Below are 26,959 nucleotides of genomic sequence, written 5' to 3' on the forward strand. Positions count from 1 at the left end.
TGATAGAGTTCAAAATAGACTTCATAGCCTAGTTGAGGACACCCTTTTCTCTTCCCTTCAACCTCTTACTCATGTTGCGAGCCTGTCTCTGCTTTATCGTTATTTTCATGGCAGGGTGCTCGTTTGAGATCCAATCTATGGCCGCCCTTCACCAAACATGAGAAACACTCGTCTAGCTGAAAACACTATCAATAATTTCCCCCACTCTTTATCTATGCCTAACGTAGATTCCATGAACAGAGCTTCTTTTACAGGTCCGAATATTCTATGTCAAGTTTCAAGTCTGTAGATCCAAAATTGACTGTAGTTTGGTAGAGACTGTTCCGCACACACAGGCAATGTCACTTTTTCAAAGCGTTCTGAACGAACTCAGTTGGATATGTATACAATTTGAATAAATGTATTAATTTATTAATTGGTTTTCCATGTTAAAACTAGAGTTTAGGAAGGGCCTCGCCCTGAAATGTGCAACAGGCTTGACGCTAATGGAATAAGGTATTACTAGCAATATTCCTCTCCCTCTACCCCCGCTCTCCCTCTCCCTCTCTCCCTCTCTCTCTCTTTCTCTCTCTCTTTCTCTCTCTCTCTCTCTCTCTCTCTCTCTATCTCCCCCCCCCATTATTTGTTTCTCCCTTCCCGGCTTTTTATTATGGCATTCATTCGTTCAGTCGTACTTTTGTCTACACCTCTACTCATCTCTCTCACATAAACTCCCTCTCTCACTAGGTAAGCAGGTATAGTTTTCAATCTCGCTCCCTCTCTCTCTCTCTCTCTCACACACACACAAATATATTCTTTCATTTCCCCCTCTCTCACAAACATATATTCTTTCATCCCATCTTTTTCTCTCTTTCTCTCACTCGCACACTTTCATTCGCCCTCTCTCTCTCTCCCTCTCTCTCTCTCACACACACACATACACACACTTTTTCATTTGCTCCCTTCTCGTACATACACACTCTTTCATTCGCCCTCTTTCTCACACACACATTTCCCCCTCACTGACACATATACTCTTCCATTCCTTTTCTTTCTTTCATCCTCTCTCTCTCTCTCTCTTTTTTTCTCTCTCTCTCTCTCTTTGCCATAGTATTTCTTATATACTTTTAATATCTTTTTCCTTCTCATTTCGCATTAGGCGTATACATATCGTTGCACACATCTGCTCTATCTAGATTATTGAGCACTGATTCTCAGGAAACACAGAGTACCTTTTCTGGTATACGATAGTATAACAAAATACAGTGAAAGTTTTTCTATAAGACAATAGGGAGTTTTTTTTTTAACACCTGCTCTATGTAGGATTTTGATCACTTTGAGTTAACTTATACCGCTGTACTATTACGAGTGTGACTCTCAGCTAGAATCGAAACCAAACCGTATAGCTAACAACTTAAAAAAAAAAAAAAAGATAGTTCTTTCTCCCGGGTAACTGTGTTTAAACATATCTCTATCTTGAATGCTGAGCACTTTTGGATTACCACGTATCTCTTATGGTCTAATTGTGGGTATATCGAAAGTTTTTGAACGGTTGTGGGGGGCATATTACTGATTTTTAGAGCTACGTAGACCAAAATAATAAAAAGAAATAACCTAAGCATGTTTTATACCGCTTTGCTCATTAGCTTTGTTTGTTTTTTTTTTTTTGTTGTTTTTTTTAGTGAATTTGGTTCTCCAAAACCTCATTCTCTTAATCATTTTCTCAACAAAAAAGAAAAACCATCCAACTATTTTCACCTATTTCAATTTAAAAATCTTTCCTGAATATTTTTACATTTTCTATAAGAGCTCTGCGTGCCAGACTTTGATGGGCCAGATCTGGTCTGCGGGCCCGTAGTTTGGAGATCCCTGCTCTAATGTATAGGTTATGACATCAACTATTTCAAATTCAAATCTCAATCAGATCTTTTGTGGTCACCCGCCCATGGATGAAAAAAACAAATAAACAAAACATCTAATGTTCAATTTAATCAATCACTTTAGATTGGAGGGGGGGGTAATTGAATACCCATCTGTGAAACACCGTATCGCAAGTCTGTTTCCTTGCAGGATACAACATGTTCGTCTTCAAATCCTTGTCATGAACCGACCCTAAATTAATCAAGCTTCTTGACCTTCGGGCCGGAATCAAAGTGTAGTATCTATTCTGCAGATGCTGCACTTAAGATAATTTGTACCAGTCAATGGAGGGGAACCCCCCTATACTGGGGCAATTATTAGTTTTAGTAACCAGATTGCCCCCTATTTGCCTACTTTTAGGGGAGCTGGGTTTTACCCCACAATAAAAACAGCCTTGTGCCTAATTTGCTTTGGTGGGGAAGCAAATAAATACAGTATATTCAACGGATTGTTCCTTATCTTTCCACTGTCAATCTTTCCATCTCATTAACTCTTATCCTCGAGTGGTTCTTGGTCTTAATAAATTGTGACCCTAAAGTAAAAGGGTTGGGCGTTAAAATGTCATGACACAATCCAAAACAAACAGCCGAGTTTTCCTTCGCATCTTTTCAATATAAGCACACGTGTGCACACCCACCTGTCGACTTCCTCTTTCAAACCTTCTTTATTGTCTTTCTCCAGTTGTTCATTTATCCTTTCTCTCTCTCTCTCTCTCTCTCTCTCTCTCTCTCTGCCTTTCTTTATTTTTCACTCTGTCACTCTATCAATAATATTCTCTCTCTCTCTCTCTCTCTCTCTCTCCCTCTCTTTCTCTCTGTCTCTTTGTCTCTTTCCCTCTCTCTGTCTCTTTCCCTCTTTCTGTCTCTGTCTCTTTCTGTCTGTCTGTCTGTCTGTCTGTCTCTCTCTCTCTCTCTCTCTCTCTCTGCCCTTTTTCTCTACCTCTCCCTGACTCTCTTTCTCTCATGTGTCTCTAACCCTTCCCCCACAGACATACACACTTTTGGCAATCTCCTTAACAAATTGAAATGGATACAAATCGCTCTCCTATTTCATTAACGTTTGCGATCTCATCCAATTCACACAAGGGGGTGCTCATCTTGTAATTGACTCTCACCAGAAATGACAGCGGACCCGTGAATCTCAACGGATCACAAAAGACCTTTTCAGATCTGCTGAAAAGTGTCCCTTTTCAAAACGTTGACACTCTCCATTTAACAAGCCTTTCTTCCGGTCCTTGTTACATATATAGGCGGGCAGAGTTGGACGCATGGTCTGTTTGTTTTTTTTTGTTTTTTTTTTTTGGGGGGGGGGTATGTGAGGGAAAATCCTGCTTCCCAAAAACAACGTTCTGGATAGGGACATAAAAAAAAATGCCTATGCCTTGAAGGACCTCCTTACCATTCTAAAACAAAACAAAAAAAAATCCCGGCCCATCATACTTTTTAAAGAGATTCAGAAAAGTCTGCTGCTATTTCAAAATGGTCAAAAGGGGTTAACACAATTATAGGCTCAGATTTAGTTTTGCTTTTTTTTTTTACGACATATCAGCCCTTTTTTGTGGTTATTTAATGCCAAAACGCAACACGATTACGTGTTACATGATCTACGTGTTTAGGCGTTCATACACCACCACGAATTGCATTAGGACATTAGGAATTATATATATATATATATATATATATATATATATATATATATATATATATATATATATATATAAGCTGGCAGCCCAGCGTTGCCCGGTCGTACAATACGCTTAAACATGATATTTTAATTTATGCAGATTGGGTATTATTATTATTATTATTATTATTATTATTATTATTATTATTATTATTATTATTATTATTATTATTATAATTATTATTATAATAATAATAATAATAATAGAATCATTCCTCTATTGATTATTATATATTACTAGGAATAATTTGCCCGCTGGACTAATTTGCAAAAATAATCAATAATTTTTAATGATAATATCGTTCATCAAATTCCGTCTGTGTTTCTTTACAATATCACGTCAGCTGATATTTGGGCTTCACCATGAATGCCCTGGAAAAGTCACTTCTGGTTAATATGCAAACAAAGAAATGATTTGCGGCGATTTTAAATGGGTCCGCTTCTTTTATTGTAAATTGAACTCATTAATAAGAAAAAATTAAAATAGAATGGTGAGGTACACCCGGTCTTGAACAGGGAATCATTCGATCTGTAGTTGAATGTTGTACCACTAAGCTATTTCTCCAAATTATAATAGATCTGCTTTTTTGTTTGTTTGTTTGTTTGTTTGTTTGTTTGTTTGTTTGTTTTAAAGAAGAAATAATTTGCTGAAATTTTACTATCTCCCTTGGCCGGTGTAACGTAAAATATTCTCCTGTAAAAGTTATTCTTTTCTATTTATAAGAGAAGAATGACTATTTTTAAGATCGGATTTTTTTTCGATTTTCGATACTTATCAGATGCATTTCTGTACAAAACATATCTAGGAACACTGCCAGACATATAAATTACCTTTGTGTGACATTTGCAAAAGATAGGCTCAGCCGTTTCGGAACATATGAGGAAGAAACACACACACGGTGACTTTTATATAATAGTTGATAGAAAGAGGTAGAGAGATGTATATCTTTTTGGTATACAGAATGTAATAATAGCTAAATGTAACCCAAATCTTAACGATGAATTAAAAAAATAAAAAGTGAAAGAGACAGCCGAGCTAAGTGGAGGTATAATTACGATTTAAAAATAATATGAAATGAAATATGGCGGAGGACGCAAAAGAAAACGTGGGGGGGGGGGGTAAGCAAGAAAAGAATCAAATAGAAATCACATTAAGTCCTAAAAGATTTTCTTTTTGCTTGCAAAGAGAATGGACCATAAAGAACATATCTATCTATCTATGTTCTTTATACCTTCTCTTTGCAAGCAAAAAGAAAATCTTTTAGGACTTAGTGTGGTTTCTAGATAGATGGATAGATAGATATGTGTGTGCGTGAATTTCTTTAACACAAATGTATGTGGCTAACAACTCAATAGTATATGACTAGAGCTCTCAATTTAGCATATCACTTTATGCTCTATATTTCCTTCAAAAATATTTTATTGGCATGCAGTTGTTTCTGGCCATACCGAGAACATATTTTTTGTGATATACAAAGTATCATAAATATTCTTGAAGAGGCTTCCTCAGTGTATAACATGCCACAGTCAGACTGAAAAGTGCACCCGACATTCATTTAATTTTTTACATATTTCTTCTTTTTTTTTTTTTTTCATTCAAATTCAAAGGGTAACATTTTTAACGTAAATGAACCGTTGGCAAACGTTGTTTCCAACAAACGCACGTGCGTGTTATTGCCAGTGAGCGATCAAGGCCACAATCGCCAAAACCGTCGTTCCCAATGTAAAGGCTCCTATTTTTTTATTTTTTTTTATCTCAAACAGTTGAAGAGCTACGAAAACTGGCCTGGTACCATTAAAACGAGCGGTCTTTAGTGTTTCAAAATTTGTTTTTCTACATAGTCACCACCATTCTCAATGCACTTTTGCCAGCCTCTTTTGATGCCTCGATCGTAAAAGTTCGGAACGCGCTTTGTCATTCACGTCTGTTACCACTCTGAAATCGACGAACCCATCTCCTAACTGTACTGACATCAACTGCGTCGGCTTCAGAAACGTGTGACATGCGCCGGTGAATGTTGATCGGTTCAGTTTTTTTTTTTTCTGCATTTAATATATAAGAATAATTCAGTAATGTATTTCTGCTTCTGACGCACGACTATGACAGGGGTTGCTTTCTTAATCTCACACCGTCAATATGTGCAACAGAGAGATGAAACTTTCAGGTTATGAACGCACACATTCATTCATCGTAACAATGCAATTTGCAACACGCTTTTGATTCATTCGGGAGAAATTTAGAAAAATAGGAGGCATTACTTTTGGAATGTCCCTCGTAACACATATGTTACGTAACCGGAGGTAAACTTTATTTTTCATATGTAAAATATCATATTCATTACATCCGATATCGAATCAGGGGCAATAGATAAGATCAAGAAGGAGGGCAAAACTTGGTGAAGAGACGACCTCGACAGCCAACTGGATCCTACGTGACCACGCCCAGCCAATGACAAAACAATGTGGAAAGAAACTAGGGGGAGATCCTCGGCTTCCAAAATCAACAGATTTATACCTCTCTCTCTCTCTCTCTCTCTCTCTCTCTCTCTCCCTCTCTCTCTCTCTCTCTCTCTCTCTCTCTCTCTGAGAAGGGGTTTATTGCTAATCGTCTAGGGCGCTCTTACCGAGAAATGTTGACGGGGCTGCCCAGGCATTTTTTTGCAGGTCAGATTGCCCCTTCTCTGGGGGCGCTGACTTCTCAATCCCACTTTCCGATGTTTAAGTTCGGGTTCGTATTACTGTACACATAGATTCGAAAAAGTTGTCAAAAAACAAATATATAACAAATAAATGTTATCAAAGGCAAGATAAGTTACTTTTCTGCCAAACTGGATATATTTTTTGTGTTTTTATTCAATGTAACATATTTATTCAGCTCGAAAAACATACAGTGTTTACCGATGTATTCGAAAATTCAAGATGGCGTCTCAAACCCTCTGTAACACCGTAAGTATGGAAAAAGGTGTTATAAATAAAAAAAACTATACAAAATCCTATTAAAACCCCGCCGAATATATGTCAACCTATGTCACGGTAACATATATTGAGCGAATTTTTAACAGTATTTTATCCGGTTTTTTTATTTATAACATCTTTTCCCACACTTACCGTGTTAAAGAGAGAATAAGACGCCATCTTGAATGTTCCAATACATCGGTAAACACTGTGTGGTTTTCGAGCTGAAAAAACATGTTACATTGAATAAAAACACGAAAAATATATCCAGTTTGGTAGAAAAGTAACTTATCTTGCCTTTGATAACATTTATTTGTTATATATTTGTTTTTTGACAACTTTTTCGAATCTATGTGTACAGTAATACAAACCCCCGAATTATCTGCCCTTGTCGGGAGAAGCCGCTTATATAACAACAGTAACACGTAAAATGTAGAGCAATTTGGATTGCTGGTAAAACCGTTAGATTTAAGGATCCGAACATCTGTGTTGTCATTTTAGCTTCCCTTTTTTTTCTTTTTTTATTCATTTATTTATTTATTTTTTCTGAAACCTGTTGCAAAAATAGCACATTTCTTTTCACCTGTCAAATCCCAACTAAAGCTGTCTTTATTTTTATTGTGCGATCACGTTTTTGCCGTTGGCCAACGCGTCATTGAACAAAAACTTTTTTAATTTATTTTATTTGTTTATTTAATTTATATTCTGCACTTGTTTGGGATGGGGGGTATTAAAATGTCTTCCTTTGTCGATGGCATTTCACGAATTCGTTCCTCATTCCTCTTTCTTATAAAGCAGCTGTACTTGTCGCGCCGACAGAACATGCGATATCCCTACGCCCCGCTCCTTCCCCACTCCCCGTTGCTTTCGACGACGTCAGTTCGTTTGTCTGAAATATCTCTCTCCCTCATTCCGATTGTGGCCTTCGGGAAGGAAGCTACTTTCACTTTTTCTTTTGTCTTTCTCTCTCCATTTTCTCCCCCCCCCTTTCTTCTCTTCCTTTTTTTCCTCTTTCTTTCTTACCTTTTCCCTTTTTTATCTTTTCTCTCGTTTTTCTTTCTCTCTTTTCTCTCCCCCCCTCCCTGTTTTTTTCTCACTTTGCTTACTTCTGTTCTTTAAAACTTTTTCTTTTCTTGGTTTTTGCTACCTGGCAAATATATCCGGTGAACCAAGTGCCAAAGAGATACAAACAATTGCGCTTAAAGGGACGGTTATAATCTCAAAATGATTTCTCGGTATGAGATAGCGGATGAATGTCTGGCGTCCAATAGGATGCCACATCCCCAGCTAAAATAAAATTATAAGACTTTTTTTTTTTTTTTTTTTTTTACGTTGACTTATGCTTGTCGTTTCAGAATTTCGCCATAGTTTCTAGAGTTGAGAGTTCCATTGTTGAGATTGCTTTTTCCCCTGCTGACTAGGATATATAGCTGGTCCTATGCAGTTCTAGGAGGTCCAGCATCCCAGGCTATACCTTCTTCTTTTGCTTATTGCTAATCACCCGGGGCAGGGGCAGGGGCAGGGGCACACCTACTGAAGAATGCGAAGAAGTTGCATGGGCTTTTATTTTTGTTGTTGTTTTTGTTTGTTTTGCAAACCAGAGTGCTCTTTCTCTAGGGTGCTAATTTTTCAAATCCCACTTTCCGATCCTTGTGTCACATCACATTAGCGAGGTAAATAATTCAGGTTACCATAATAAACTGTGCTTTCTCTCTTTTGGAAAGTGGGGTTGCGGTTATTGGCTGTCGTCTTATGCTTTCTTGTTCATGAATGTCGACCAACACGGTTATTTTCACTCAATATAGAGTGCTCCTTGTTTAGGGAATTGAATTCCACGCACTAAACTAACCTTATGTCTAATGGTTTTTGTTGTACAAGGCAGGTAAATAAAATACTATAGAACTCGTCTTGGTATCACAGCCCCCCCCCCCCCAAAAAAAAATTCCTTTCTCCCTGTAAGCGCCTAGTGTCGGTCAGAATTTCCATGGACAAAGTTTCTTTGCAAGGGCTTTTCACCTGTGGAACACATTACCACAGAACTACTTCTCTGCTGATTACAACATGTTTATCTTCCCATCTCGTGTCAACAAATTCTTGTCATACATTATCCCATAAGTAATCCAATGTTATACTATTGATAAGTATTAGTACGTCCATAGTGTTCCTCATATTTCAGCTTGGGATAATTCACGTCTCATTAGCACTTTTTTTTTTTTTTTTTTTTTAGAAGTTTAGAAGCTTTGATAACTGGTTACTCCAATATAAAAAATGTGGAAAACGTTACAGCGTGACTGCCTCCTTGCTGATTACAACTTGATTGTCTACAAACCCAATGTTACCAGATTCCTGTGAAGTGCCCCATAAACAGTCCGACGCAATTCATTCTATTACTCAATGTTAGTACTCGTATAGTGTTCCTCATCTTTCGGCTGGCAGTCATTCTCGTCTCATTAACACTTATCCTCGAGTTGCTATTTGCCTTGATAAGCAGTGAATTGATAATAAAATCAAAATACAAACTTATTACCATTGGATTTCCTCAAAAAATTTACTTGAAGAAATTTGCGTTTGATCTAGGTCAGTAAGTGCCGTGTGAGGACAAGTATTATCAGGATGGAAGATGACCCCCCCCCCTTTTCTGTTGACTAAAGAAGGTCGTTTCCGGGTCAACATAAGTGAGAATATTACAGAAAATCATGATTTAATAATTTGGAAGGAAAAGTTATAAGAAGGGCTATGACAACAGCATATTCTTTTTCATTGTTTCGACTCTCGAGTATATATGCTACACTATTGCTACACAGTTAGACATAATTAATCAACCGAGAACATCACTCTAGATAATAATAAAAAAAAAACGGGTTTGTATTACTGTACACATAGATTCGAAAAAGTTGTCAAAAAACAAATATATAACAAATAAATGTTATCAAAGGCAAGATAAGTTACTTTTCTACCAAATTGGATATATTTTTCGTGTTTTTATTCAATGTAACGTGTTTATTCAGCTCGAAAACTATACAGTGTTTACCGATGTATTGGAACATTCAAGATGGCGTCTGATTCTCTCTTTAACACGGTAAGTTTGGGAAAAGATGTTATAAATAAAAAACCGGATAAAATACTGCTAAAAACTCGCTCAATATATGTTACCGTGACATAGGTTGAGGTTGACATATAGTCGGCGGGTTTTTAATAGTATTTTGTATAGTTTTTTATTTATAACACCTTTTCCCAAACTTACCGTGTTAAAGAGAGAATCAGACGCCATCTTGAATTTTCGAATACATCGGTAAACACTGTATGTTTTTCCAGCTGAATAAACATGTTACGTTGAATAAAAACACAAAAAATATATCCAGTTTGGCAGAAAAGTAACTTATCTTGCCTTTGATAACATTTATTTGTTATATATTTGTTTTTTGACAACTTTTTCGAATCTATGTGTACAATAATACAAACCCAAAAAAAAACATATAATATATCAATGGATATATACCTGAGAATCAAAACAAGGAAAAGAATATGCTGCTGTTATAGTTCTAGTTATAAGTTAATAATGGTGATATGTTTAAATAAATAAATAAAACGCACACACAATTTTTTTTTCAGAGATATCATAAATTGACCTGAGGGTTCATTCGGGATTACTAAGATAAAACAATAAGAACTACTTTCTCAGACACTTTCTCGCTGACAAATTCAAAATTTAACGGTTAAATAAAAGTACTTTTGCCTGCGCCTTCTGAGGTAAGGAGAGGGGCCTAAAAAGAATATTTATCTGTCATTTTTTTTTTTTTTTTTCAATCAATCGGTGTTAGTTTGACTTCCTATCTACCAGGAGTAAATATCTACACCTTACGCCGCTCACATTTTTTTCAATACACGTAATCTTTTCTGTCAAACCATGATATTTCAGTTTCTTATATATTTACTCCAATGTTGTGATCAACGAAATTTTTATGAAAAAAAAAATTTGATGAAAATCATGTTGATTAAAATTAACGATTTATATCGATTAATAAAGGATTCATCCTATCCTTGTTCTAAATGTTTCGACACAGTTCGTGCAATAGACGGAAAGTTGCATTTATTAGGAACTTGTGATTTCTGTAGACCAAAAATTGACAGAGTAGTTTGATAGACTGTTTCGCACACACACAGAAAGTTACTTAATAATAATAATAATAATAATAATAATAATAATAATAATAATAAGCAGAACATGTGGATATTCCACGGTAGTTGAAAATTTTTAAAACACATAAATAAAATGAATAAAAATAAAATAAAACAAATAACGACGAATTTAAAACATTTTTTTAGTAAATTATTTTTTAACCTAAAAAGCTCAAAAGAATTGATTTTTTTTTAATGTAGATTTTTTTTTCAGTGAAAATTCAACACACAACACATTTTATTTTTGTTTTTCTGAATAATTTTTCTATATAAATTATAAAGGAACAGATGTCGATTCACTAGCACATTTTTTTTTAATTTTAAAAAGAATCTCTGATAAAAAAAAAAAAACTCAGTCTCCTCAGCATAAGTTTTTTTATTATTATTATTATTATTATTATTATTATTATTATTATTATTATTATTATTATTATTATTATTATTATTATAATAAAATAAAATAGCCAATTTGAAACCGTAAACAGTCATGTTTTTTTTGTTTTGTTTTTTTTTGTTTTTTTAAATTTTTGGAGAGGAAATAGTTTTTTTATGATTTTTAACTGATAAAGAGCAACTGTAAAGGGAGGTAATTCGTTTCTCATTAATTAATGTTTGCGATGATGATATTTTTATTTTGTGACACCGGACGTCGGACAAGTAAATTAATAATAATAATTATTATTATTATTAGTAGAAGTAGTAGTAGTAGTAGTACTAGTACTAGTAGTAGTAGTCACACAGGCCATCATCAAAGATTTCTCTTTGAGAACGACTTGTAGTGTTCTCTGTAGTCCAAGTGACAACAAGTCTCTCTAGATTTTCAGTACTCTCCACCTCCTTCAATAATCATTGCAGATGAATTTGCATTATCATAACAGTCGTTGGCAGTAATCATTGATCTTCACTGGAATTTGGGTGGCAATAAGCCTTCCCAAGGTCTTGGTCCTCTTTGCACTCATCCAATGGAGGTCTGGCTGGTGCTTTCTTTCCTTGGTCTTTCCATCTTATTATTATTATAAAAACAATATATATGTAGATGTATCAAATATTATTTGATGCATCTACACAAAAATGCTATAAGCAGATGCATTATTTTATGTATCAATTTTCAATATTTACTGCAACTGAACTCAATACGTGTGTACAACTAGGCAGTAAATTAAGAAAGTACATGGCAATTAAGCTATGCAAAATTTTCCATGTTTCATTACCATAGGGAATTGTCGGGTTAGGGATTTTTCTTTATTATAATTCCTTGTTCGAATTTTTGAAGGCTCCATGAATATTACAATTTATTCAATCTTCAGTTTCATCATTAAATTTCTTATATATAAACTATAATGTTGGTGCAAAAATATTGCCGTTTTTATATATAGTTGACCGTCAAAAACGACATTATTTTTGCATCAACCTCATAGAATGCAAATTTATAACGTATTCATTATTTTGAAATCATTACCACATGTATATATAAAAAATAACACAAATTCTATGAGCCTGACGATTCCCTATGGGAATGAAACGCAGAAGATTCTGTGTAGCTTAATTGTGTGTGTTAGTTGTACCTACTCGGCATTTCCCAGTAGTTTTTTTTTTTATTATTATTTTCATTTTTATTTTATCATTTATTGATTTAAGTAAAATGCCTAGCAGTTGTTACAAAATTATTAATAATTAGTTAATTAATTATCAAAATACATGAAAAAAATATAAAAATAAACCTTAATTATTATATATTGTTTGTTTGTTTTTTTTTTTCAGCATCCGGAGATCTGAAGCGTTTTCATGAAGGCCGCGAACCTTTCGATGCTAAACATGGTTACGACTGCAACTTGTTCACATCAGGAACCCGTCCCCAATGTGTCCGAGAGTTGTACTCTACTGCGGAAGTTTCACCATCGGTTGGTCTCAGCAGTCTGGATGGAATCCGGAAAGATGGTTGGAGTGGATCGACCATGTTCAAGTTGTGGCCTGTTGTTATCAAGGACATCAATATTTCAACTCCAGATTTCAACATGTCCAGAAAGGTAAGGTTAACTTAAGATTTATTTGGATTAGAATAAACACGAAACACAAAGGAGGTCGATACTACTGATCCGTGAAGGCACATCGACTAGCATGGTTCTGATCGAATCATCAAATCTGATTTTGTGTAGATTATTAAAAAGGGAGGAGGGGATAAATAACGAGTGGTCAATTGAAAAAAACACTGGTTGACTGTCTCTGCTGCTAATATAATCGCTGTACTTACGTATTTGTAAATGAGAGGTGTAGAGTAGAAAAAAAATATATCGTCCTTGCCAATCGGATTCCGGGGCACCACTCGTCCTTGCCAGTCGGAGTCCGGGGCACCGCTCGTCCTTGCCAGTCGGAGTCCGGGGCACCGCTCGTCCTTGCCAGTCGGAGTCCGGGGCACCGCTCGTCCTTGCCAGTCGGAGTCCGGGGCACCGCTCGTCCTTGCCAGTCGGAGTCCGGGGCACCGCTCGTCCTTGCCAGTCGGAGTCCGGGGCACCGCTCGTCCTTGCCAGTCGGAGTCCGGGGCACCGCTCGTCCTTGCCAGTCGGAGTCCGGGGCACCGCTCGTCCTTGCCAGTCGGAGTCCCACCCATGGCAATTTAATCTAACCCTGACATGCTTATCGTTTCAATTTTTTTGCTATCAGATCAAAATGCCTTAATATGAAATCGAAAATATCTTTAAATTGCAGTATTTGTTTTGTAAAACATGAAACGAACGTTTTTTACTCCTAGTATTTTAGCAAAACATTTCTGAAAATAATTTCTGGATTTTGCTTTTATGCTTCTTTCTCTGGCTTTCCTCCCGCTGCACAGATGCAGACTTTTTTAACTTTGCACTTTCTTCATTGTGGACCTTATTGAGTACAACTTCATTGATAGTTTGATTTTTTTTTATTATTAAATTTAACTGTATTTTTTTGGATTGCATTATAATCTATTCCCACCTGCATTCTAGATTCTTATTTTTGGGCCTCATGGATTACAATTTCATTAATTAATTGATCAAGTAAGTTAATCAGTTAATTGATTGATTTTTTTTTTTAATATTTTATTGATTATTATCCACAAAAAAGTTTTCTATATTTTCACATTTATGTTTACCACTGATACATTTTTTTTTTTAATGTTTATCCTCTGATGAAATAAGCTTTTTTTTTTGAACATCCATGAGTGAAGGATTTTTCTTTATTACAATTCCTTGTTTGAATTTTTGATGGCTCTATGAATATTGTGCTTTATTCAATCTTTATTTTCATCATCAAATTTCTTATATATATATTACGGGCGCCACTCCCGTGGGTTGATCGATAGAACTGCTGACTGTCAAGGTGATGGTTCTAGGTTCAATCCTTGGCTTGGAAGAGGTGCTAGTCTAGCGGCACTGATGAGTTGTGATACAACGAAACAGGACTGCATGTTGATGACTACAAATATATATATATATATATAGCTTAATTTAAAAATAAAAGAGAAAGTTCAATTCCACAAAGGAGACTTATCTGGATAATGTCAAGCTCAACAATAATTATTGGAGCTTATACAGTAGGACAACAAGAGTATGAAATGAAGACACGAAACTATATATTGGTAGATATAGAATGGATCATTTATTTAATAATGAAATACGGGCAAAATTTGCGGGATAGAAGGGACTCTTTATGCCAGGGCATTTCGAAGCCTAATGCTTCTCATCAGAAGAGTAGAGAAGGTTCTAGATAGCATGGGGAAGATGCGGCATCTAGCGTAAGGTTCTCTTAATCTCTTTCATCCCTAATGAACCTTACACTAGATGCCGCATCTTCCCCATGCAACCTAGCACCTTCTCTACTCTTCTGATGAGAAGCATTAGGCTTCGAAATGCCATGGCATAAAGAATCCCTTCTATCCCCCAAATTTTGCCTGTATTCCATTATTAAATAAATGATCCAGTCTGTATCTACCAATATATAGTTTTGAGTCTTCATTTCATACTCTTGTTGTCCTACTATATATATATATATATATATATATATATATATATATATATATTATATAGGTTAATCATTTACTTGAGACATACTTGTTTTGTATATACCAAAAATACTTGAAATAAAAAAATCTTTTTCATAAAGTTTTTTATAATGAAAAGGTTTTTTAATATAAATTTGGAAAAAAAATCCAAACACAATGAATGCCTTTTTATTGGGTTCCAGAGCATATATAGTGTAATATAACAATTTTCCAAGTTCCAAATATCAAGTTTTCTCCATTGTTGTCAAGATATCCATTGCAGTATTGTTTTGTATTGCGACTAACAAGTCTGCAAAATTATGTTATTGCTGCATATTTAGTCGCGTACTCATCAAATGTTTACCTTAAAAAACTTTTAAAAATACCATTTTACACAACCTACACAGTTTATGCATCTGAAACGCTCTGCCGTTTCTTCTCGTATATAAAAATGTGGAAATAATATTTTGTTGTAATGAAGAGAGGAAAAAGAAACAAACCAAATTATATGTTCATCAATGTTTCCTCTTTATTTCATCCCAAGAAAGTCTTGAAATAAAGATTAAACGTTGATGAACATGTAATTTGGTTTGTTCTTCTTTCATCTCTTCATATAGATGTATATTAATTATATATTTCTCTTAGTTTATCCGTCCGTTCCACTTTTTCTCCAAACTACTGGGTCAATCTGGCTGTAATTTTGCATGAACCTTTATGATGAGGTGCAGCGAACTAAGTATTATGGTATTCGTGTGATGCAAAGTTAGGATTAATGGGAATTAGTATTTAATGCAAAAATGAGCACAAAGTTAACCATATTCAGTCATCGATTAAACATAAAGCCCTCATTCTTAGTCAACAGTTAATAACTTTTGCCTAATAAGTCAGTTCACAGGGTGGAACGATAAAATTGTCGCTCTAGGAAAGACGATATGATTCCATTTCCGTTTGATGAAAATTGGCTTTCTTTTTCTTTTGTCCTTTTCTTTCTTTTTTTGCCTTTTTTTTTTTGCCTTTTTTTGTTGCAGACCATCTACTAGTTGGTCAGTTGTGTACAAATCCCAAGAGCGATAGGAGCCTTCTATCATGTCTGAAAGTGATACAATGTTAAACAAGCGAGATTGGAGATGTGCCACTGTACAACTCATGCTCTCTACCAATCCAAGTTATGACAACAGGACCATTGCCAGCACCCTCAAAATGCACCACTGGATTGCTACGAATAATAGGGACATGCTCAGGGTGATGAAAACAAAGTTTCCAGTCACGGTTATGGTCTTTGGTGTGGTTTCAAGGGAGGGCCACATCATGCCACCTCACATCTTCAAAGTCGGCTTGAAAGTCAACACCAAAGTGTACCTGGATGTGCTGAAGAGTGTGGTGATCCCCTGGGGCAATCAAGTTGTGTCTGGCAGACCTCGAGTGTGGCAGCAGCTGGACTTTGTTTGGTCACATGTCGAGAACATCACCAACATGACCTCCTACAATACACTGGCCAGCCTGATCACCGCCATTCACCGAGCTCCCACCAGCATTCTCCGAGTTCTGAACCCATATCGAGGCGGTGATTGAGGCTGAAGGCGGCTACATTGAATAGATGTCAGCTCTATTACATAATCAAGTTACCTGAATTGATTTTTTTCAATAAAAGTTTTAAAATAAAGCTGTAGTGTTTTTTGCTTTTTTAAGACATTTTTCTCATTCCACCCTGTACTCGATATAAGTAGAATGCAAATCCATAGCATATTCATTATTTTAAAATGATAATGCTCTGCAAAATAATGAATGTCATAATTTTGCATTCTTCTTAGTCACAATATATTAGCTCTGTTTGATTCTAAGGGTTATCTATTGAGCTTAAACCTATTAAATATTTGAATGCTACTCATAAGCTTACTAATAAGCTGAAATAAACTAGAGATAAATTCAGATTTAAAAACAAAAGTTAATGACTTTTTTACTCACAATTTATCTTTTATTTATATATATACATATATATATACACATATATATATATATATATATATATATATATATATATATAATGTCAATTAAATTACAGACTTTTTAAAATCTTAAACCTTATATTTTTGTTGCTATATGATTTCAGTGGTACTTATATGAAAATGTCAGGCGTGTGACTCCGCGTCGCACACCTGTCACCCGTGAGGTGAGTGAAATGCACGCCCTAGCGACAAGTACTATTAGACATGTACTTGTCTACCTCGCATTGTGTTGTCCAATGTCAACCTTCGGTAACCCAAGTCCCATTTGGTTTGTTATGTCCTCTCAAACTTGTTGTGCTCTCCATTCTTTTACCTTGACTCACAGTAATAAGAATTGTCTCCCCTACCTCTGTCAAACCTCAGTAATCATTTTCTCTCTCTCTCACTATATCCTACTCTTTCTTTTTCATTGTGTTGTCTCCGGCCTCTGTTAGACCTCAGTAATCATTTTTGCTATCACTATGTTCTACTTTTCTTTCCCATTGTCTTGACCCCTGCATCTGTCAAACAGCAGCAATCATTTTCCCTCTCTCACTCTGTTGTACTCTTTCTTTCTCATTATGTTGTTTCTTTTTTATTGTGTTGTCTCCTGCTTCTGTCAAACCTCAGTAATCATTGTCTCTCTTTCACTGTGTCCTACTCTTTTTTTTTTTTTTGTGTTGTCTTTTGCCTCTGTAAAACAGCAGTAATCATTCTCTCCCTCTCTCTCTCTCCCTCTCTCTCTCTCTCTCTCTCTCTCTCTCTATGTCCTAGTCTTTCTTTCTCATTGTGTTGTTTCTTTTTCATTGCGTTGTCTCTTGCCTCTATCAAACCTCAGTAATCATTTTTTCTCTCACTTTGTCCTACTTTTCTTTCCCCATTGTCTTGTCCCTTGCCTCTGTCAAACCGCAGCAATCATTTTCGCTCTCTCGCTATGTTCTACTCTTTCTTTCTTATTCTGTTGTCTGTTGCCTCTGTCAAACTTCACACGTTGCAATCTGTGTAATAAAAATAACAAAATGAAACGTTTAGGTTTAAACAGATGCTCAACTGAAAATTACAAAATCAATAAAAATATTCCCATCATCGTTATCTAGTTTTCAAAAGACTTCTGTATATTTGTGAACTCATTGCACTTGTACCCTCTTGACTTGCATATGTAACAGAGCACATATAAGCATACGAGAGAAAATCAGCAGCAGCTGTAGAGTAGCTGGCTAGTGAAAATATTAGCAGCAGCAGTTAAAGCATGTATGCAAATTAGTGTGTGTGAGTTTGAATCACAAGGAAAAAGGTGAAAGGAAAGATGGACGTGTAAACACGAAGGCAAGCAAGCACTGGCTTGTGCCAGCATCAGGTGGCGGCGACACAAAGACTTTTAAAAAGCACATTTGTGCGCAAAAGGAGTTTGGAAATATAATGAAATGCGTTGTGTTGGAATAACCACAAATAAATGCATTTCATTTGCATTTTAAAAAATGCGGAGTCGGATTTTAATTTTTTTCCTGTTTTAGTTGTTTGATTCTTTGCGACGGTACCAGACAGAGTGTGGGTCCGAGAGGTTTGAAGTGTAATGACGCAGTTAAAACGTAACGGCAACAGTACACATACCTTCTGACAAATTAGATTAGCTGCACCCCCCCTCTGCAAAACATTCACAACAAACACTCGACTAACTACAACCACTGACAACAATTTACACTGTTTACTGTAGACGTACAGAGGTGCTGGAAATTCTTCTATTTTAATAGCTTCTTGCCTCGAACTGCTAGATTTTGGAATTTACTCCCTGCTTCCCTAACTGTACTAGCATGCATGTTTAAATGTAATGTGAACAGACCTCTTGCTGCTCAACTCCCTACATGCATAATCCAAAATAGTAATTCCTTTTTGCCAAAGTGGCAATATGCTTCTTTTTGGTCGAATAAGAGTAAAATAAGACCTGTATTGAGTAAAGTTGTCAGATCAAACGGCAATAAAACAATATAAGATTGGCAAAGTTCATGGCCGATTAAAAAATCAAGTCAAGCATAAGTGTTGGAAAAAATGGGAGAAAAAATTAAAGTGTTGGAAAAAATGGGAGAAAAAATTAAAGTGTTGGAAAAAATGGGAGAAAAAAATTAAAGTGTTGGAAAAAGGGGAGAAAAAAATTAAAGTGTTGGAAAAAATGGGAGAAAAAAATAAAAGTGTTGGAAAAAGAGGAGAAAAAAATTAAAGTGTTGGAAAAAAGGAAGATAAAAATTAAAGGGTTGGAAAAAAGGAAGATAAAAATTAAAGGGTTGGAAAAAAGGAAGATAAAAATTAAAGGGTTGGAAAAAAGGAAGATAAAAATTAAAGGGTTGGAAAAAAGGGAGATAAAAATTAAAGGGTTGGAAAAAAGGGAGATAAAAATTAAAGTGTTTGAAAAAAGGAAGATAAAAATTAAAGTGTTGGAAAAAAGGAAGATAAAAATTAAAGTGTTGGAAAAAAGGGAGAAAAAAATTAAAGGGTTGGAAAAAAGGGAGATAAAAATTAAAGGGTTGGAAAAAAGGAAGATAAAAATTAAAGGGTTTGAAAAAAGGGAGATAAAAATTAAAGTGTTGGAAAAAAGGGAGATAAAAATTAAAGGGTTGGAAAAAAGGGAGATAAAAATTAAAGGGTTGGAAAAAATGGGAGAAAAAATTAGTGTTGAAGAAAAGGAGGGAAAAAATTAGAATTAGGCTCTTTTGTCTCTGACTACCATGCAGATTCAACATTACTTCTTATATAAATACTAGCTTTGGTGCCCGGCGTTGCCCGAGTGTTTGTAGGTGTGTGTTGAGCAAAAAAAAAAAAAAAAATGTGATAGTAGGCAGGCAGGCAGGCTTGAACCCGTATTGCGAAGGAGAAAAGGAACATGAATAATAAAAAAAAAAAACAATGTGACATCTTTGCTGTTTCGTCCATCACCAAACCGTAAGTGACAAAGGTTTAAATTGAGGCTAGTCAGTCGAAAAAAGGGGATGACTTTCGAAAATATCGTCGAGAAAAGCGACCCCTCCTTTTAAAAAAGTGCCTAGTTTAGGGTGAAGGAATTAATGTTTTTAGCCAATTTTTCAATATTTGTCGTCCAAAGGGTCGAGCTTCAAAACGATACTGATCTCGTGAAAATCCATATTATAGATTTTTTTTCTTTACAAAGTGAGTCACCGCTTATCAAGGCCTGAACACTACTAGATTGAGAGTTAATGAGTGAGACAACAGCGTAATGGTAGAATTGGGTAGAATTTTATTATTTAAGAGGACAGCCTAACAAAGAACTTGCTTACATTAAACTTGAAAACTATCATGTTGTAGTGAGCTGGAAAACAGTCCAGTGGTACAGTTTAACAGGCGGGTAGTTCTAGAAAAGAAACTTTATTCATGGAATGTGCATTTAGATTTAGGTACAGATAGAGTGGTGTAAATTGTTGTCAGTGGTTATAGTTAGTCGAGTGTTTTTTGTGAATGTTTTGCAGAGGGAGAAACGGTAGATTGGAGCTCAGACGAGCACTTGCCATGGTCATTCCATGTTCTTTAATGGTGTTGTTACATTTAACAATCAGGACCCAACACGTTGTCTGCAGATTCAGTCGCAAAGAAACAAACAAAAGGCATTTATTGCCATTACATTCCAACAACACAAGTGCATATTTTTTGTTTTACAGTTCCTCTCGCATCGATATGTGCTTATCGAAAACTCTGCCATATCCAACATGCTGTTTTAAAAGCCTCTCACCTAACCACACGTTCATCTTATGCCAGCACACCTTGTTGGTCCTTTGTCACTCATGTGTGTCCTCATCGCTTGCCGTTCACGTGTCCTTTTTTTTTTTTTTCTCTGCATTTCTTTCTCATCTCTTCTTCTGCTATGACGTCACTTTGCGCACTGGCTCGGTCGTTTGCAAATGTGTTACACGGCTGTTGCTGCTGCTTCTATGAGCGCGAACAGCTCTGTTACATCTGTTATCTAGACGAATTCAAAATTGACTCCAGAATCTATTGAAGGATGATCTGTTCACTTCCTTACATCCCTTTTCTCACAGACAGAAGAAATGTTAAGTCTCTTTCTCTCTCCCTCTCTGTCTCTCTCCCTCTCTGTCTCTCTCCCTCTTTTTCTCCCTCTCTGTCTCCCTCTCTGTTTCTCTCCCTTTCTGTCTTTCTTCCTCTCTCCATCTCTGTCTCTCTCCATCTCTGTCCCTCTCCCTCTCTCCATCTCGCTTTTCTTCCCCATCCCTCTATCTCTCTCTCTCCCATCATTTATTTCCATGAAATATGCTCAACTGATAATGGCAATCCCTGATTTCTCACCATAAGACATTCTCACTAAAAATTTGTTTCTGCAACACAAAGGCTTTCCTTTCTTCTTCCATGTCTTTAATATTAAGAGAAATTTCTATGGACTAAGTGTCTTTGCAAAGTTCTCCTGTCTGTGGAACACATTGCTGTAGGACCGCTTCCCTGCAGACTACAATATGGTCATCTTCGAATCCAGTGTAAGCAAGTACTCATTGTGAACCACTCCTGTCTATTATATTAAGAGCAGTTGTCTGTGTGTATGTTTGTATGTCCAGCTAAAGCTCTAAAACTACAAAATAAACCTCCACAAAGTTGATATATTCTTGATTGGCATTACCTCTGATGAATAATATCTAAAATTCAGAAAAAATTATTCATTCTTTGACCTTAAATTGGCACATATATTTCGTCAGGAGTTTTTTTTAACAGTTATTTTATGTACTAACTGAAGGGGAGTAAATCAAGGAATTACTTCCCTTATGCCTCAAAAGTCTATAGAAAAGGGGTTTGGTAGGTTTTGGCATTGCCCAATCTGGTGCAGCCGATTCGGCGTCAAAACGGCGCTTCGTCAGTTTAGTCAGTTTTTTTTTTTTTTTATATTTTTCAAATTAATTCAGTAAATGAAGATATTTTTTCTTTGAATAAAATTGAAATAAAATAAAAAAAAAAGGAAAAAACTTAAAAATAACCGTGTTTTATTTAAAATACAACAAAAAATAGACAACACTCAGTTGTCAACAACGAGGTTATATTTTCATATTGTTTTTCTTAATTAAAAAGAGAGCTTAAAAAATATTTTTAATTTTTTTTAATCCTTAAAAAATTAATTAGAAAATAATTCATGAAAAAGCGTGACTTTTCTTAAAAACAGTTAAAATAATTGTTTTCCATAATATTTTTAAACAAAATTATAAAATCTTTATAAAAATGCTGATCAGCATAGTCAACGCCAAATTGTCCCTCTGTCGAATCTACTGAGCCGAATCGGTGATGCCGAAATGGCTCATCCCTAGGACTGGTTTCTTCTGTGGAATGCAATGATTTATTAAGTTGCCTGATGAGGAATTCTGGTTTTAACTGATCATTTGTCCAAAATATTAGCATGTCCAGTGTTGTGACCATATAAATTTGTTTATATTAATAAAAATATATCTTGCTCTTCTTTTATTGAGCACTCTTAATAACCTTATTAAATTCATTAGTCATCACTCTTGAATACCTTTAACCTGGTGTGTGTGTGTGTGTGTGTGTATATATATAGCTTAATGTGTAAGAGGAAAAGAGAAAGTTCAATTCCAATATATATATATATATATATATATATATATACTAGCAAAAGTACCCTTCGTTGACTGGGTTTAAAATCAGCCTACAGAAAATGGACTCTGATTTATGAAAGTATGATAGGTTATGAAAAGGAAGGGTTGTAAAGAGATAGCTTCGAATTTGGGGGTATCCAAACCAAAGCAAAATATGATGAAAATAAAAATAAAATAGATAAACCCCATAATTTATTATACATACCTGTTCACACTGAAACACTTATCACAATATTCTGTGGATCTATATTAAAAAAACCTTGTTAAACTTTGTGACATATTTCCATTCTATGGAGGTCAGGTCCGAACGAGCATCCCACAATTTTATTATACCATATTTCTTCAAACTGAAACATAATTCTCAAAGTATACTTACGCAGATATATATGAAAAGTCTTTATTAAAGTTTGTGCCTATTTCCATTCTATGGAGGCCAAGCACAAACGCAGACCCCACAATTTTATTATACCATCCTTATTTAAGTTAAAACATACTTATCAAAGTATTATTATGTACATCTATATCAAAAACACTTGTAAACGTTTTTTTTTTTTTTTTTTAAATTTTTTATTTCCATACTTTGTGAACCAGGCGCGAACGCAGAACCCACAATTTTAATGAACCACCATTCTGCAGGATCAAACATATCCACTCCTGTGTCTCGATGTATCTTCTATCATTATATGTAATTAGTTTTTTAAAATAGTCAACCATATAGGAGCCTATTCGTGACCAGACACACACACACACACACATTCAGCTTTATATTATAGATATTCTTTTATTTTACTTTATTTTTTACGGGGACCACTTACCATTCACTCCTCAACTCCATTTCCTGCTACTCTGACCCCCCCCCCCATTTGTCTGTATCCCTTTCTTTTACGAACCCTAATAATTATTATTAACAGTATTTTCATTATTATTAGTAGTAGTAGCAGTGGTGGTGATGTTGGAGGTAGTGGTAGTAATATTGTTACTACTATCTTTATTATTATCATTATTATTACTGTCTTGTTTTTACCGCTATTATTATTATTATTATTATTATTATTATTATTATAATCATCATTATAATTGCTGTTATTATTATTATTATCCCTGTTATTATCCCCGTCATTGCTACCATAACCGCTACCATTATCTTCATTTTCACTGTTATTAACATTAACTTTGACTTTACTTTTATCACAACTATTGGTAATATTATCTTTAATGTTTATTTTTAATGTTTATCTTTATTTTTGTTTTTATCTTTATTTTTATCTTCAATTTTACTTCTATTTTATTTTCATCTTTATTATTATAATTTTCATTATTATTATCTTTCGTACTATTATAATTACCCTACTATTATTTGGTATATTATTACCACTCTCATAAGTAGTGATGGTTTCCTTACTCCTCCACTTTGCCATCTATATGTATCCTTAACCTTTTGTATCAAATTAAACACACTCATACTCATTGCCATCCTAATCTCCGACCGCCCCCTTATAATCATACTCCCTATATCATAACAGAAGAAACTTAGAAATATATTGCCACAGAGTACCCTTCAATTTTACAACCTTACATACCCGCCCCCCCAAAAAAAAAATTATGAGCGATTTTAGAGCCGCCATTTGCCGTTTAGGTTGCACCAATCAAAAATACCACTCCATAGAAAATAGACACCCCACAAACTGTTAAAATAAATTACCACGCAGCAACAATTCACCCCCAATTTAACCCTAATACATATACCCTTTAATCTCAACACTATGTTAAAGACCATATACAATCTTATATATCATACTATATATAACAAGCTTAAAATAGTTTTTAAGGGGGTCAAGAATGGGGCAAAATTGAAAAAATCGTTACACATTTTGTACATTCATCCTAGTTTATTTTTAATTTTTAATCAGTTCATATGCGTGTCATGTTGGTACAGTGGTAACGTCACCAGCTTTGAAAGCTACAGTTTTGCTTTCGGTTTTGATTCTAGCTGATGGCACCCTAATACTTTTTGTTTTTACTTTTGAAATCACGACTCTATAATAATATATACGAAATCTGGACAAATTAAAATATCATATTTAAGCGTATGTTACGATGATCCCTTCCACTTGTATGTATATTAGTGTTGGGACGGTTAATCGGAATCGGATAATCAACAAATTTTTTGTCTTTTTATTATTTAATTTTGTTTAAAGTAAAATCTTCCATTGCTGGTAATAATGATAAAATAATAAATATTTATTGATTTTAAACTGTAAGTAAAGCTAAAATCTATAGATCATCCTCCACAAGTTCATTTTTTACGTTTAGGAAAATATCTGCATATTTAACATGTGTTGTTTTTTTTTGGGGGCGGGGGTCAGAAATCAAGGAAAATAACAACTCTATAGTTAAACATTTAGAGATTTATAAAGAATCGGAATCAGAAATTTAGTTCAGAATCGGTAATTGTATCAGAATCAGGGGGGAAAAATATTAGAATCGTCCCATCACTAATATATATATATATATATAAAATTTATTGGTTGTTATGTATACTGCAACTTTACAAAGAAATCACAACTCTTTTTATGTATTCACAAACTATTGAATATTTTCACCATACACATGTATTATGCGTATTATTTCAATGCACAAAAACTAATGTCCTTTATTTTTTTTTTTATTTCAGCATGCACCTCTCAATTTTAACAAGTGTTACAAGACGTTAAAAGAACCACATCGCTCGCAGACGGTGCATTCATTCGACCAGCTTAACTTTGATGTTGACGAAGAAGATGATGAGTCAACTTCCTGTTACGATGACCAGCATCGCTTATCACAGTCTCAGCCTTCGATTTTAGTCTCGATTGACACTTCCGGGGCCGGATTTGAGAGGATGTGTTTATTCCGACGTTCCCTGCGTGAGCTTGAAAACAACGCCTTGTCTTCTCGCTGCACCAGGAGACGCTCAATATCCGGCCTGCCAGAAAGTATAATGCAAGAAATACGGGACTTTGAAAGTCGAAAGAAATGCTCTGATAAGATTCAGCCTCGGAAACATCCCCGGACGTATAGCTTTAACGATATCGGCCCACTTAATGGACGAGATGAAACGTTTGCCAAGTACTTTGACGAGATTGATGCGAAGATGGAGGAGAAAACCGAGTGGGAGAACCTCGCAAAGCAGTCCTTCTTCTCCAAGTTTATCTCCTGCAACAGATCACGGTCCCTGCCAAGGTGCACACGGTCGAAATACCAGAAGATTGATCGGGGCTCAAAGCTAGCTGACCGCAAGTCAATTCATGTCGATAACTCAGAGGAACATTTCAGTCTGGACGACAACTTGTCTCTAACTTCGGGCAGCTTCCGACGCTATCAGAAACGCTCAAGTCTAATCGGTGACAAGATAAAGAATTTTATCGGTGGCAGCCACCGGCCACAAAGGCAGTCACTGAACCTCGACCTTTTCAAGACACCGCTCACAAGCCATGAGTGCTTGGACGAGACCAACTTCAGTTTGGCCAAGACGTTGAGTATGCCTGAGGGGATTGCAGAAACTCAGCCTCTGAAAACCCCGGAGAAGAATGAAGAGGTGAAATGTGCTCAGTATTACAACTTCTCAAACAACACGCTTCCTCGGGCACAGGCTAAAAAGTATGACTTTCCTTGGGAGAGTCTCCCGAAAGACTGGACGACATCTGTACGGTTACGAGAAATCTCAAAACGGAGAAAAGAAGAGCGGCAATCGTCATCTGGTGGGTAAAGAAAGATTCATTTTATATTTTTATTATTTTCATTTTTCGTCTTCATTTCTCATTCTAAGGCGTTTCATGAATGACTTTGAAATTCGCTCCATATCGATATTGATGTGGGGAATTTGTTCAGTTAGCCGTAACCGGGTAGATGTTCTAAGTAATTTGCAATTGTATTATAAGTATCGCCTGCACTGAAGATTGAACCTTCAACCTCTAGAAGAGTGTCACTTACAACTGAATACTTTATTCATTACACCACAGGTCCTTGCAATCCATTGTGCAAAAAAAAAAAAAACTCAAGATGAGAACAGTAGTTTAAATAATATAAATTATCAATCCTCATCTCAAAAATTCAGAAACGAAACGTTTATAACTAATTTAAAATTTTTAATTTTTAATGATTATTAAATTATTATTTTCATATTTCATCATTGTCTCACGCTGAGGTTGAACGTTTATATATATATATATATATATATAGACTTTATACCACGAGTTTCTAGTTTAGTAATAAGGATGATAAAACAAGGTGGAGATAAAAATAAAATATTTAAACAATTAAATAAAGCATTTGTTCGTTATCCTGATGTTTTTGAATCGTTTAAGGTAAACCAGACTATATTAATAAAGGAAATCCAAAACTATATTAGCAATGTATAAAATGTATTTATAATTACATATAATAAATTTATATTAAAAAAAAAAAATAAATAAATAAATAAATAAAATGTATATATGTAAAAATATTTTTAACCTTTATATATCTAATTTTAAATAAGAATGTAAATATACTAAATACTAATCATAGTGGGGGTGATAAGTAGTTAAATGGATTAATCCTAATCTTATAAATACAAGACTGATAAATTAAAAAATATATCCATTTTAAATGTGGAA

The 26,959-nt window shown here is 35.0% G+C and overlaps 1 protein-coding gene across 2 annotated transcripts in view; it reads left to right on the plus strand.

Annotated features, from left to right (window-relative positions):
- Positions 1–26,959, plus strand: part of LOC145263127 (uncharacterized) — a 311,291-nt gene that overhangs the window by 219,284 nt on the left and 65,048 nt on the right. Inside the window, exons 2-4 of one of the 2 annotated variants that reach the window (XM_080120067.1) lie at positions 12,478–12,743; positions 16,833–16,892; positions 24,997–26,062. In XM_080120067.1, the coding sequence (XP_079976193.1) occupies positions 12,478–12,743; positions 16,833–16,892; positions 24,997–26,062 (1,392 nt within the window). The remainder of the gene's footprint in view (positions 1–12,477; positions 12,744–16,832; positions 16,893–24,996; positions 26,063–26,959) is intronic. The other variant, XM_080120068.1, reaches the window with a different exon arrangement.

Source organism: Euprymna scolopes, chromosome 38, assembly GCF_053919585.1.
Source record: "Euprymna scolopes isolate OS-2025 chromosome 38, ASM5391958v1, whole genome shotgun sequence".
In the NCBI taxonomy this organism is placed as follows: Eukaryota; Metazoa; Mollusca; class Cephalopoda; order Sepiida; family Sepiolidae; genus Euprymna; species Euprymna scolopes.